The sequence below is a fragment of the Dipodomys spectabilis genome, unplaced genomic scaffold, assembly GCF_019054845.1.
Source record: "Dipodomys spectabilis isolate Male_0828 unplaced genomic scaffold, ASM1905484v1 ptg000132l, whole genome shotgun sequence".
Lineage (NCBI taxonomy): Eukaryota > Metazoa > Chordata > Mammalia > Rodentia > Heteromyidae > Dipodomys > Dipodomys spectabilis.
This window is the reverse complement of record NW_024870809.1, coordinates 1289850-1302467: the sequence shown is the minus strand read 5'-3', so window position 1 is coordinate 1302467 and position 12618 is coordinate 1289850. Positions and strand designations below refer to the sequence as shown.

General features: G+C 39.2%; 1 protein-coding gene across 1 annotated transcript in view; it reads right to left on the bottom strand.

The window, feature by feature from the left end:
* The window catches only part of Lhfpl1 (LHFPL tetraspan subfamily member 1), a 53771-nt gene extending 43857 nt beyond the window's left edge, over positions 1–9914 (bottom strand). Inside the window, exons 1-2 of the mRNA XM_042690085.1 lie at positions 9533–9914; positions 761–859 (exon numbers count right to left, since the gene is read on the bottom strand). Coding sequence (XP_042546019.1) covers positions 761–859; positions 9533–9914 — 481 coding nt within the window. The remainder of the gene's footprint in view (positions 1–760; positions 860–9532) is intronic.
* Positions 9915–12618: the final 2704 nt, after the last annotated feature.

Below are 12618 nucleotides of genomic sequence, written 5' to 3'. Positions count from 1 at the left end.
TTGAAGGTTTCTGTGAGAAAAGTCCAGAAGTATATAGATCTGTATTAAAAGCACATGGTTGGTTAAAGTAATTATATAAAAAGTAACTAATTTTTGTTTTGTTTGTTTTATTTCATACCTACACTACTTGAAGGGGAATAACATGTTATCAAAGGTTTGAAGGATTTACTTAAATTAATAAAGCATTTTTAAAAAGTTGAATCATAAATCTAACAATAAGTAGGAGAAATGTGTTAAATTTTCCATTTTCTCTGGCCCAGCTAGCAGGACCATAATATTCTCATTTCTTCCCTTATGGCACAATTATATTCTCTAATCAGCTCTGTCCTAAATCAAGAACACTGGACATTCCATTGTCCACACTTATCACATCCTGCATAGAGACCTGCCTTCATGTTTGTACAGAGAACAATAATTTCCTACAAACATGGCACAGCCTCCTGAGTACTGAAATTATTGGTATCTACCACAGTGCCCAGCTGCAATTATTTTCAATCCTTCTAGACTGTATTGCCACAAACTACTCAGAGAATTATGTAAAAGTGCAGAAGTAGTGCACATAGTTGAGAATGTAGAAGTTAACAACCAGATACCATGAGTTGAAAGAGTCAGGTATGTCTGGCCACACCAGAGCCTTCCACAATGGCATGAGAAATTCAAGCAAAGTACCACTAACAAGTAGAGGCCTGCTTATGAAATAATAAAACAAGCAAAAATAACAACAAAGAAGAACTTTTGAAAACAGCTTAGCCCACCTTACCTAACTGAAATTGATTGGAGAAATTCCCACATGTTTGCATTATCTCTGGGCTATTCCATCCTAAAGGATATAACGCACAGCCTGAGCTTATCAGCAGTCCTGGAAATGAAAGGATATATATATATATATATGCATGTATATATATATGTAGAAAAGTAACAATTTTTCTTCATTTTACCACCCCCTCTAAGAGTAGTTCAGCCCAAATTTGCTTCCTCCGTGCAGATTTTACCATCCCTTTTCACTCTAAATTTCTGATTCTGCCCACTCGAAAGGAATTGGTGTATCATAGGTAGTAGTGTGCATTAGACAATGGAAATGAAAGCACTAAAGAAAAGACGGTATTGGAAGTTGCGACTGAATAATACACATTTTTCAGATAATGTATTTGGGGGGTGGGTCATTGTTGAAACAAGGTCTCTTTGTATAGCATAAGCTGGCCTCTAACTCACCATTCTTCTTCTAACTCAGCCTCCTAAGTGCCTATATTATAGGAATTTATCACCTTGCTTAGGCAAAATATTTTAAACAATAACTTACAAGGCTAAGTTGATTTCTCTAATTTCTTATAACTTGGTCTTATTTACTCAGAAAAAAACGAGCACATGAGTGTTTTCTAAAATTCAATCTTTTTCCAATTTTTTTTTACAATTTTAAGTAACATTAAACCTCTAATACCCGGAAGTAGGTCATGAGTTTGTAACTTGGAGTCAGCAGCCAAACAAATCTGTGTAACAAATACAGATTTTGTAGGCCTCTGTGCCCTGGTGAGCAGTGTCCTCTTCCTTAAAAAAATCATTTCAAAGACTGGCAATGTTTGACTTTGCCACTTACTGCATAATCTTGTACAAATTACTTGATTTTCAATCTTTTTCTGTGCTTTAATTTCTCCTTCTGTAAAATAAGGCTCCTACTATGCCAGGCACATGTGGCTCATGTCAGTCTGTAATTCTAGCTACTCAGACTGACATCTAAGTATCCTAGTTTAAAGCCAACCTGGACATAAAAGTTTGTGAGAGTCTTATCTCCAAGTACCCAGCAAAAAGCTAGAAGTGGAGGTACGGTTTAAGTGGCCAAGCATCAGTCTTGAGGGGAAAAGCTAAGGGACAGCACCCTGGCCCTGAGTTCAAGTCCCAATACCATAAAAAAATATATCCAGCAGAATTAAAGTTCCTTTCCCATCATTGAATACCTTTCTCTGTTCTTGCCTTTACCCACCTCCCTTAGTTTTAGTCATTTAGTCATTACAGGAAATTCTTTGGAAACTCAGTGGTATTATTGTTCTGTCTTCTAAGAGCAATTGCATCATGTCAAAGCTCTTTCTTGGTGCCTAGAATTACATAGCCTTTGACCTCCATCCTATCATTAGCCAAAATGAATTGGACCAAGAATTAATGTCAGATGAAATATGTTTTCTACCTTGCAATAGATCATGACATTGAATCTGTATAATGAGATAAAGTTGTACCAAATTCTTATTTTTTCATATTGTGATCAAGAAACATAATTGAGAATCAGGCACTGTCCACTTTTGCCTTGTAATTCTACCTATTCAGAAAGCTGAGACCTGGAAGATAAGTTTGAAGCCAACCTGGGCAGAAGAGGTTTCATCTCCAATTAACCAACAAAAGTCCAGACTAGAAACATGGCTTAAGTAGTCAACAAGGAGGCCTGAGGCCCTGAATTCAGACTCCTATACTTGAAAAAAAAAAAAAAAGAAAACATAGCCAGGTATAGGGTTGTACAACCATAATCCTAGAATTTGAGGAACTGAATCAAATGGATTGAGACACTGTCACAAAAACACAAGCAGAAAAACAAAGAGATGGAGATAGAGAGAGAAAGAGAGATATGCTGACTTAATTAACAGATAAGAAGTTCAAAAAACAGGAGTTAGAATAAAGTTGGTGTCAAGCTAAAACCAAGTTTAATCCCAGTTACAAGTGAATATCAGTTCTGAGTAAACTCAGCAAACTAATTGGTAGAAGGGAGAGAAAAATGACAAGACACAGACATATCATAAGCAAAACCTGCTTACTGTCCATGAAAGAGCTAGAAAGAAAGGGGAGGTTGCCCTTTGTGATGGGATTCCAATTTGAATTTTTAAAATTGGAAAACAATTCCTTTTTCTTCATTGAGACAACTCAAGTAAGTCTCTGCTACTTGCAATGAAAAAAATTAAATTTGATTGTAAGACTATTATACTTGGTGGCCATGAATGTAGGTACAGAAATTAATGGGTAAGAACTGCTCCAGAGTACTTGAGCAGTGGGGAAAGGATGGCATGTTTGTGGGATCCAGACTTCTGAAAATCAACCGGGCAATCACTGCCCACTTCATCCTCACCTCTTTCTTCAATGATGAAGATCCCATGAACATTACAAGAAGCTCATAAACCCACTTTGCCATCAGACATACTATTTAAAGGGAAGAATTTAATGTGGCCTCCATGCTTGCCTGCCATATGGCAAGCAGTTTTTTCTCATTACCCATTAAGGCCACAAAAGACAATGACATTCAGCATACCAAGAAAGACTTAAATTGAAAGAACTTAGTGACAGTAACAAGGATTTGGAAAGTAAATGAATAACTATAAAAAAAGTTGCAAATTCCCTTCAGTGAAAATTTTAAAATTAGAATGCATTCTTGTCTGTCTTTTAGTCTCTCAGGATATGAAACTAGTCCTTCAAAGACCTTTCTAAGATTGAGAATTTGTCCTGTGACAATAGAACAATACCTATGTTTTATCCCATAGAGAAACTGAAATCCTATAATCGGAGAAGGAGATAGGCCAGAATAAAGAAAATGTGTTAAAGAAAAAACTGGAAATTCTTGCCACATTATATATTTGTGGTTGGTAGAGACAATGGAGACAGAGTTCTCATACAGGCCAGGGAGGAAATAATACAGGTTAAGAGAATAACATGAGTTCTCCTTTCCAACCTCCACATTCAGATCCCTTGGATTGGCAAAAACTCTGACTTCTTGAGCTAGGCAAATGTCTCCCTCCTTTAGCTCCCTTGCTTAGATCAGGGCAGAGATTTCCTCCTCTACCAGGAGGTATTCTCTCACTACCCTTAGTCCTCAGGCTAAGGCATATGTTTCTCACTAATCTCATAGCACACTCTGCTTACCCCTGTTACTAACCATCCTGTAATACATATTCCTCAAAATAACTTGTCATTCATTTTCCTCATAGATGTTAGCTCGTTGAAGTTTGGGGCCATAGTTATCTTCAACTGTATATCCTTAGGACCCTGTACATAATAAATACTCAATAAACATATCTATTTCAGGGGTTTCTTTGCCTACATAACAGATTGCCTTTGCCCATATTATCCTAGGGTGAAAAATTCTGTAGCGATTTCTCAGCTTGGCTTGAAAATTATTCTAAATATCTGATAGTCATAGAACCTTAAAGAGGAAAAGGCTTTTGGAGATTACCTATTCGAACCCTTTCCTTTATGGGTGTGTTTGTTGAGATTCTGACAGAAAAATATTGAGTGACCAGACACTTTCTCACTACTCAGAGTTCCTCAACCTTTAAAGAATCTGTTTTTTTAGAGACAATTATCCAGTCATGAATATCTTGTTAAGAATATTTCTAACAGACATTGAGGATTTTACAGGCATTAAATCTGGACAGATGACACAAAATGATGCCTTCAGAAAATTGGTTGCAGAATAAGCCTAGATATAAGTTCAAATTCCAACCCCACCACCTAGACCTGGCATGACTTCAGGTAAGTTCTTTGATCTCTGCTCTCAATTTTCTCATTTTTAGAATGGAACTAATAATGATACTCTATCTTACACAGTTATTATACCAATCCAGGAGAATCAGTCTCTGCTGACATTAGCATAAAGAGACAGCCAACAGAAAGGAATAAAATATTTGGCAGCCACATATGGAACAAGGAATTAATGTGTAGGAGTTCAGAAGTTAAAGTCCAGAAAACAAACAGCACAATAAAAAAATATCAGATGCTCTATAACTAATGAATGACTTTCTTTAAATGCTCACATAAAATGGATGCATAGTGCTGGGCGTTGATAGCTCATGCCTGTAGTCCTAGCTACTCAGGACACTGAGATCTGAGAATCATGGTTCAAAGCCAGCTCGAGCAGGAAAGCCTGTGAGACTCTTATCTCCAATAAAACACCAGAAAACCAGAAGTGGCGCTGTGGCTCAAGTGGTAGAGCACTTGTCTTGAGCTGAAGAGCTGAGGGACAGTGCCCAGGCCCAGAGTTCAAACCCCATGATCGAGAAAAATAAACAAAAATGAATGCATAGTTAAATCTATATAGAAGGAATAAGTTCAGGTATATATTACACAGGAAGTGAACTATAGTGACAATGATCATTGTCTTCTTCAAAAGTAGTTTGAAGAGTATATTTTGCATGTTCTCATTTCATACAACTAATAAATAAGTGAGATGCAGAAAAGCTATTTACCCAGATTTTGTCATTACATGTTCTGTGTATATATACTGAAAGATGATAGGTTTTAGAAAAATAGCGTAATTTTGAAAGTCAAGTTCTCAGTTATCTGCAGTGACAATTTTGCTTCAGCTTGAGGCATGGGGTGTCAGAACCTTACAGAGAGAAAAGAATTGGTTCCAGTCTAGACATGTTCAATTCTGTCCTCTTAACAAACAAACAAACAAACAAGCAAACAATATCCAGTGTAGTGACTCTCTCGGTTTGGGGAAAGTGAGCATTGTATGTGCATGAGAGGCACTGGGGATATTTGGAAAAATATGCAGCCTTCTACCTGTTGCTGTGTGTATGAGAATGGAAATGGAAACTGGAGAGTTGCGGTCGGGTGCCAGGGGGGGGGGGGGGGGGGGGAGCGTGTTCATGTTCTTCTAAGCACTCCAGGTGATTCTGATTCTGATACACTGTTCCAAAATGATTCTTGGCATGCCTCAAGTAACCTGATCCAAGATCTTGTACTTTTTTCTTGACGAAAAGTTTCTTATATTTACTTCTCACGTATTTCCTCATTGTTTAGCTCTTACTGAAGGTAGAGTATAATTCACAATCATCTTGCATATATACAGGGGAATGTGAATAATCGCTATGTTCTCAAGAACTGGGCGCCAGCTGGTTGGAAACTTCAGCATCCCTAGGGTTGAAATAATCTCTTAGCCAGATGTTTCCTTCACCGGTTGGAGAAGGGCATAAATGTCCCAGTGGAAGGCTTTCTGGACCCTAGGCTTGTCCAGATGGACCAGCTGCAGGTGGAGCAAATAGGACCCAGGGGCCTCATCAGGTCACCTTGCTGAGTATGACTCAGGCCAGCAGCTCTTTATTTCTTCCTGTCTCTCCCATTTCCCACCACTCATCTCTGTGGGCAGCTGCCAGACCGGAGAACGAGAGTCAGGAGAGGGAGGAGGTAGTTCTTAATGGATACTCCATCTCTTCAGTGGTTTGGGGTCTGGCAGAGATAATCCAGACCTGAAACAAATTGGTTCCTCCCCTGATGTATTTCAGTTAATGCTCTGGCTGCTGAGAAGCAGCCAGGCCTGAAGCAACAAAATCAATTCCCCTTAGCAGAACAGCAAACTTAAACTTAACCCCCACAGTTCTTTTCTTGTGTATCTTTTATCCATGATGCTCCAAAAACTGCCTGGGTTTGACTTCCTGTAACTAAAAGAGTCCATCTCTGAAGTGAGACCCAAGATCTCCAATGAGCCATAGGTAATGGTTTTGTGCCATTATTCAATTATTCATTATTCAATATGGTGCAGTCAAGCAGTCCACCATTCCTTCACATATGTGTAACTTTGACAGCCACTCTTTCCTAACACAGAATCAGGAATGGCTATGAGTTAGCTGTTTACAAATGGGGCTGCTGCAGAAGTCTAGCAATCTATCCTAATAGCATTCTCCTGCCTCAGGATAGATCTGGCAGTGTTTCCTTGGGTCCTGAATTAAGATTACTGCCAAAGGAGATTTTTTCCTTGAACTTCAAAGGTATTTACCTAAATGTAAACACTGTGATGATAATCTACTGAGTAAGAGTCTCAGGGAATATAGGATGACCAAATCATATGAGACTGAAATAGTATTTGTGTGGATATGTGAGTGTGTGTATATATAAAACACCTGCCACTAAACCAAAGTTCTGTTCCACTCATCCTGGGAGTGTCTAAATCCTCATTACCCTTTCACATCCTGCCTCAATGCTTTCTAGTTTCTAGAGATAAAATGTGTGTCCATGAGGAACTAACAGGTTTTATTAACCAAGCCTCACAGAGAAAGTGAGCTGGAAGTATGTGTCTGGTCAAAGCTGTTTCTGCTATTCTTCTGTCCTGCAGACTACTTAGCCCCTCCCCACTTCTTTCTGGAAACTCTTAGAAATGTGCATGAAGTATGCTGTCTCTCCCCTGTTGAAATAGACCATTGCTCATGATGCTAATACACCTATGTGGAAGTTTGGAAATTACAAAAAGGATGTGAACTAACCCAGGTCTTATATGTACACCTTTTCCAAACATACATTAGCTAGTGCTTTGGCTTTAGCCATTCTTTCCTTCTACCATTAATGAATACTTGCTCTGTACCAGGCATTGAGCTAGGCTCTAGGGCTTAAAATACAAATTGTGAGAACCATTCCTCTTTCCTGTCAATCAAGTGTCACTTCCTGAAATAATGTATACTTAAAATTGCTATGCATCCAAGCAATAAGTAATCCTAATACTCATTTGTGATACTCATGAAATTTGCAAAGAGAAATAAAATCTTTGGCTTAGAACAGTGTGAGCATCCTGTTTGGTACTATGGTTTCAAGAGGAAGTTAATCTAACTGTGGTTTTCACTGTGACTAGAAAATCAAAACGAGGGAGGAAGTAACAATGTTTGATAAGACATGTACCCATTACCTTATGTATGTAACTGTAACTCCTCTGTACGTCACTTTGACAATAAAATTAAATTATAAAAAAAAGAAAATCATGAGCTACAGCAAGAAAATTCTGAGGGGATGAAGGCTAGAATTGTAACACAAATTTAAGCTGTTTATAATGTCTGTTAAGCGCAAACCCACAATGCATCACCTTAATTGACACAGTGAGTGGGCCAGGAGATCATGTTATCATTGCCCAGGTTTTCTCAGTCTTGGCACTGTTGGCATTTTGGACTGCATATGTTGATGTTGAATGAAGGGATGTATTCTTCCTGTACCAATAATAATGCAGGATGTGTTGTGGACTCCTTCATCTTTATCCACTGGATGTCAGTCGCACCCTCTTCACAGTTTGATAATCAAGGTGTCTGTTAATGTTACCAACTGCCCTCTGGGGTAGGAAGAGGGAATAAAAAAAAAACAGCCCTAGTTGAGAACCTCACTGCTTAAGTTAATCTCACTTTAGTGCTACCTGGATGCAGTCACTGGACAGAAGAAAGAAAACTGAGTTCTTAACTGCACTTCCAGAGAACAAATTCTAACAAAGTAAAGTACAAGAAAGGTTATGTCAATGAGACAGAAGTAGAATCCAAGTTTCCTGACTACTTGCTCACATAATGATGCTAAGGGAAATGATAGCGTTAATGAATTGGATGGTAATTCCAAAACTATCAGGAAACTTCAGCAGGAGAATCTACCAGCACTTTGCCCATTGCCCCATGTAGGTATGTAAAATACCACAAATATTCAAATATCCATTTGCCTGTCTGCCTAAATTTATTTTTTTTCTTTTCAGACAGTTCCAATTTAACTGCCCACATTAATGCTCTTCCCACAATGTTCAAATTTTGCATTTTGTTCTTCCCTAGCCCATAGCTAGAAGCTGGCTGCACTAAAATTAAGGGAAGATGAATCAGGAAAAGGACAAGTAGGGTAGATCAACGACACAAGAAATCTGGGTGGAGTTACTTAATGACTGTGCGACAAAGATGTCTTAAATTAAGGCCAAATAAGCAGTTATCTACACTATCCTTTGGTACCCAGAATTATACAATTATAGATGTTTTTCTGACACCTGAAGGCAGAACTAAATGGTTTTTTTTTCAATTATTTTGCATTCAGAATTGTTTTATTACCATGAATTTTGCTGAACTGTGAATGCTTTAATGAAGGGGGTGTTTTTGTTTTGTTTTTAATTGACATGTAACAATTATACATATTATGGGGTACACTGGGGTAATTATATCCATGTACACAATGTATAATGATCAAATAAGAGTAATTACTATTTCCATCATCTTAAACACTTACCATTTCTGTATCTTGGTGACCTTCCAATTCTTCTAGTTATAGTTTACAAATTCATAAAGAATATAAGTAATTGTTGTTGACTCTCATTGTCCTACTGTATCCTAACACACCAGAACTTATTCTTCCTATCTAACTGTACTTCTTAAAATATTTTTATTGTAAAGATACTGTACAGAGGGGTTACAATTACATGAGTAAGGTAATGAGTATATTTCCTATCGAACATTTTTAGCCTCTCCTTTGCTTTCCCCTTATTATCCCTTCCCTTCCTACCTCCCCAACTCCTTCCTCACCCCTCCCTGTAAGTTGTAAAGTTCATTTTCAACATAGTGTCTTGTACATCTCATTGTTACAATGGGTCAACCTGTATCCTTGTTTCAGGATAGCAAGTATTCAACTTCTTTTGTCTCACTCCTCCCTTGCTCTCCAAATCTCCAGTGACTACTATTCTGCAAGAAATGGAAGTAGATTTTTCCACAAAGACACAGTCCTCACCTCCTCTCCTACCCCAAAACTCCCAACTTAGTCAAACCCAGTGACACTATCTTACCTCCCACAAATTGTGCTGCTCCCATGCAACGTCCCATCATTCTGGAGATGAGTTCCTCCATGCAGCAGCCCAAAACAGCAGCCAGTGCTACCAGGAGCAGCAGAACACAGCCAGCACCTGTCACCACTGTGCACATTTGCCAGGCTAGGCTTGGGATGGCACTGAAGCTGGCATAGCGCCCACATTCTTCCACCATGATCAGACTGTGCCCCTCTCCCCTCACAGGGTAGTTGCACCTCCGGAATGAGCTGAAAGACACTGGCTTCCCTAGCTGTGATCCAAAGAGCCAGTAAGGAAGGAAGTAACTGGCAGAACTGGCCACAGCAGTAATAAGGGACAGGAAGGCCCAGAGAGTTCCCGCCAGGGTCAGGCTGCTCCGCATGGTCACAGTTTTCTCTGTAGGGATGGGGAGATGAGTTGGTTCAAAGGAATGGATGTACAAAGTTACAATGTAGGCTCTGTCATACTATTATACATCTGGTTCGTAAATCCTGGAGAGCATTTATGTGCCTCTTGGCACTTCCTTCTTGATAACATTATTCTCTCAAAGACCGTTTGGGTCCTGGTGGTATTCTGCTTTTCACCTTTCTTCTGTCTGGTTCAGAGATCTATCGTCACTTTGCTGCAATGAAAGAATCACAGAACTGAATTAGTAGCTACTTTGCCAATATAAATACAGCCTGACAAGCCAGCTCCTAACTCTTGACACAACATGAAAGTAGTGGTGGAAAGAGTCTGAATGAAAGTAATCCTGAACTGGCGGTCCTTAGGGATTCCATCTAAACAACTTTTCCAGCCTGGAGCCTTGGAAGAAGGCAATACCTTGAAAAGGTCAAGAACAAAGTTGTTTTCATAAATGATGGAGAAAGGAAGACAAGTCATGGGCTTGTCTCTATCAAAGGGATAAGAAAGCAGGAAAACTCATCACTGTGTTACAGGAAGTTCCCATTTGACTTAGGTATGATGTTCTACACTGTTACTGTGAGCTTTTCCCAAGGATACATCGGCCAAATTGAAATGGGTAGGGTAAAAAAAAATCTAGTTTCTTTGCACATTCTACCTTCCACTGAGAAGCATCACTTTTCCTACATTCAAAATGGGAGGCAAGTTTCCAACCAGTGGCAGCCAACTGGTTATAAGGAAAAAACTTATAAGTCCTTTTTATGGATACAGTTAAGAAAGGTTCTCATGTCTCAAAAACAAACAAGGATCAGGCATCTCTAGACCTTGTAGCAGGTACACAAAGCACTACAGAACTTTCAAGCGCCCTTTTGGAACATGTAATATACAATTCAAGATGCTAAAAGAGTATCTAGATCTTGTCTTCACAGTCCAGCACATAAATGTAATTTACAGACCCCCCTCTGTCAAAAATCAACCACTTCTCTCCCAAAACATTAATCTGCCATTTCTTTCTGGTCAGGTCCTCTATTAGAATGTTTAAAGACCACACTGCATTTTGATGACAGCACTGTGAATGTCTCCAGCAGGCAGATGGTGGGTGTTTCAGAGACTTCTCCATGATTTATCACCGTTGCTTCAAGTTATAAGCAGTGATGTTGGGGAGAATCCAAAGTAGGATAAGTACAGGAACAAGTTTTATGAGGCCACCATAGTGCCAACTGGGACATTAACAGGAATAGGCTGAAATTATATGCAAAGTGTCAGGGTCTCAGCCATGAGGGCTCTTACAAGCATCATCAAACAGTGCCTGATGCGGAACAGTCAGTAGAACTCATGTTTGTTTAATGAATCCATTTCATAGAATCATCCAATTTCCAGACTGGCTGGATTTAATGAATCACCTAATCCAACCTTCTTGTTTTACAAATGGGGGAGTTTGGCCCAGTCAAAGAGAAAATGATTTTTCCTACTCACAGTTACCAAGCAGCAACACCACAACCAGTAACCTGATCTGCAGATTCCTAGGCCGGTTCTTCACTACCACACAATGCTACCCCCAGCTCCCAATCACTTCACAGGTGGGAATATGGAGAGGAAGTGCTTTGCCCAAGGGTAAATGCTTAGTGAGGCACACTGGCCAAACCAGAGCCCAATTATTTGATTTTTAGTATAATGCTCTTTTTTTTACACTCCACCACAATTCCCCTCTTGATACATGTGCATTTTCCAGTACATGTTTTGTTCAGGATGGGAGCAGAGGTTGTAAATTGCAGGTGCTTACTTTGGAATGTTAGGGTCTGGGAAGAAAGTGCTCTGAGCTGTCCCCTGGGAATGATAGAAAGATGTGGTGAGAGATTGAAGGCCAAGATGGGGGGAAAGTAGAACTAGTTTTGAGTAATTGCTGTTAGAAAGCAGGTATGCTTGGCCACAATGAGGTAATGTTTCTGCTTGTTATATTGTACTGTGTAAGAGTATGAAAAGCACAAGAAGCCCTCTATTACAGACCCACTTCTGAATGAGGAGGAAAGGTAAAAATAAAATAAAATACAAAGTTAGCAATCAGTTACTGGCTGCATTATCACAATTCTTCCCATTATTTGGTGTGCTCAGGCCAACAATCTCCTCAACATTGATAAGAAAGGTATTACTACCCAAACTGCACATGACTTGATTAGAGTCAGAAAGCCAAGTAACTTTTCCAAGTGTATGCAGTGGTTTCAGGGCCATTGTTTCCCACTTGTACCTCAGTAGCCTTCCCTGCAGTCTTATACCAGTAGTATTACATCATCACCCAGATAGCATTACAATGAAATGCTTTCCATGGTTTCTCATCTAGAATTCAAAGAAAATGTTGGTTGATGGGGAAAAGTGAAGGTAAGGGGAAGGCTCATTTCTTCAGACATACTATGGAAAGCCATAGAACTAGAGCATGAGGTATTTAAAGCTCAGTATGTATAGCTTGTATTAACTCTTAACCTCACTAACCCCTACCTAGTTGGTACTAACCACCATCCACACCATAACCATGAGATCAAAATTTCTAGCATGACAGTCAGCAGGGGGTACAGAGACCATAAGACAAAGGAAGAGATTATATCAGTTAGTGGTATCCAGAGGATGGTAGGAAAAAAGGACAGGGACTCAAATTTTAAAAAGTTGATCTTATCTGTGACAAATAGGCT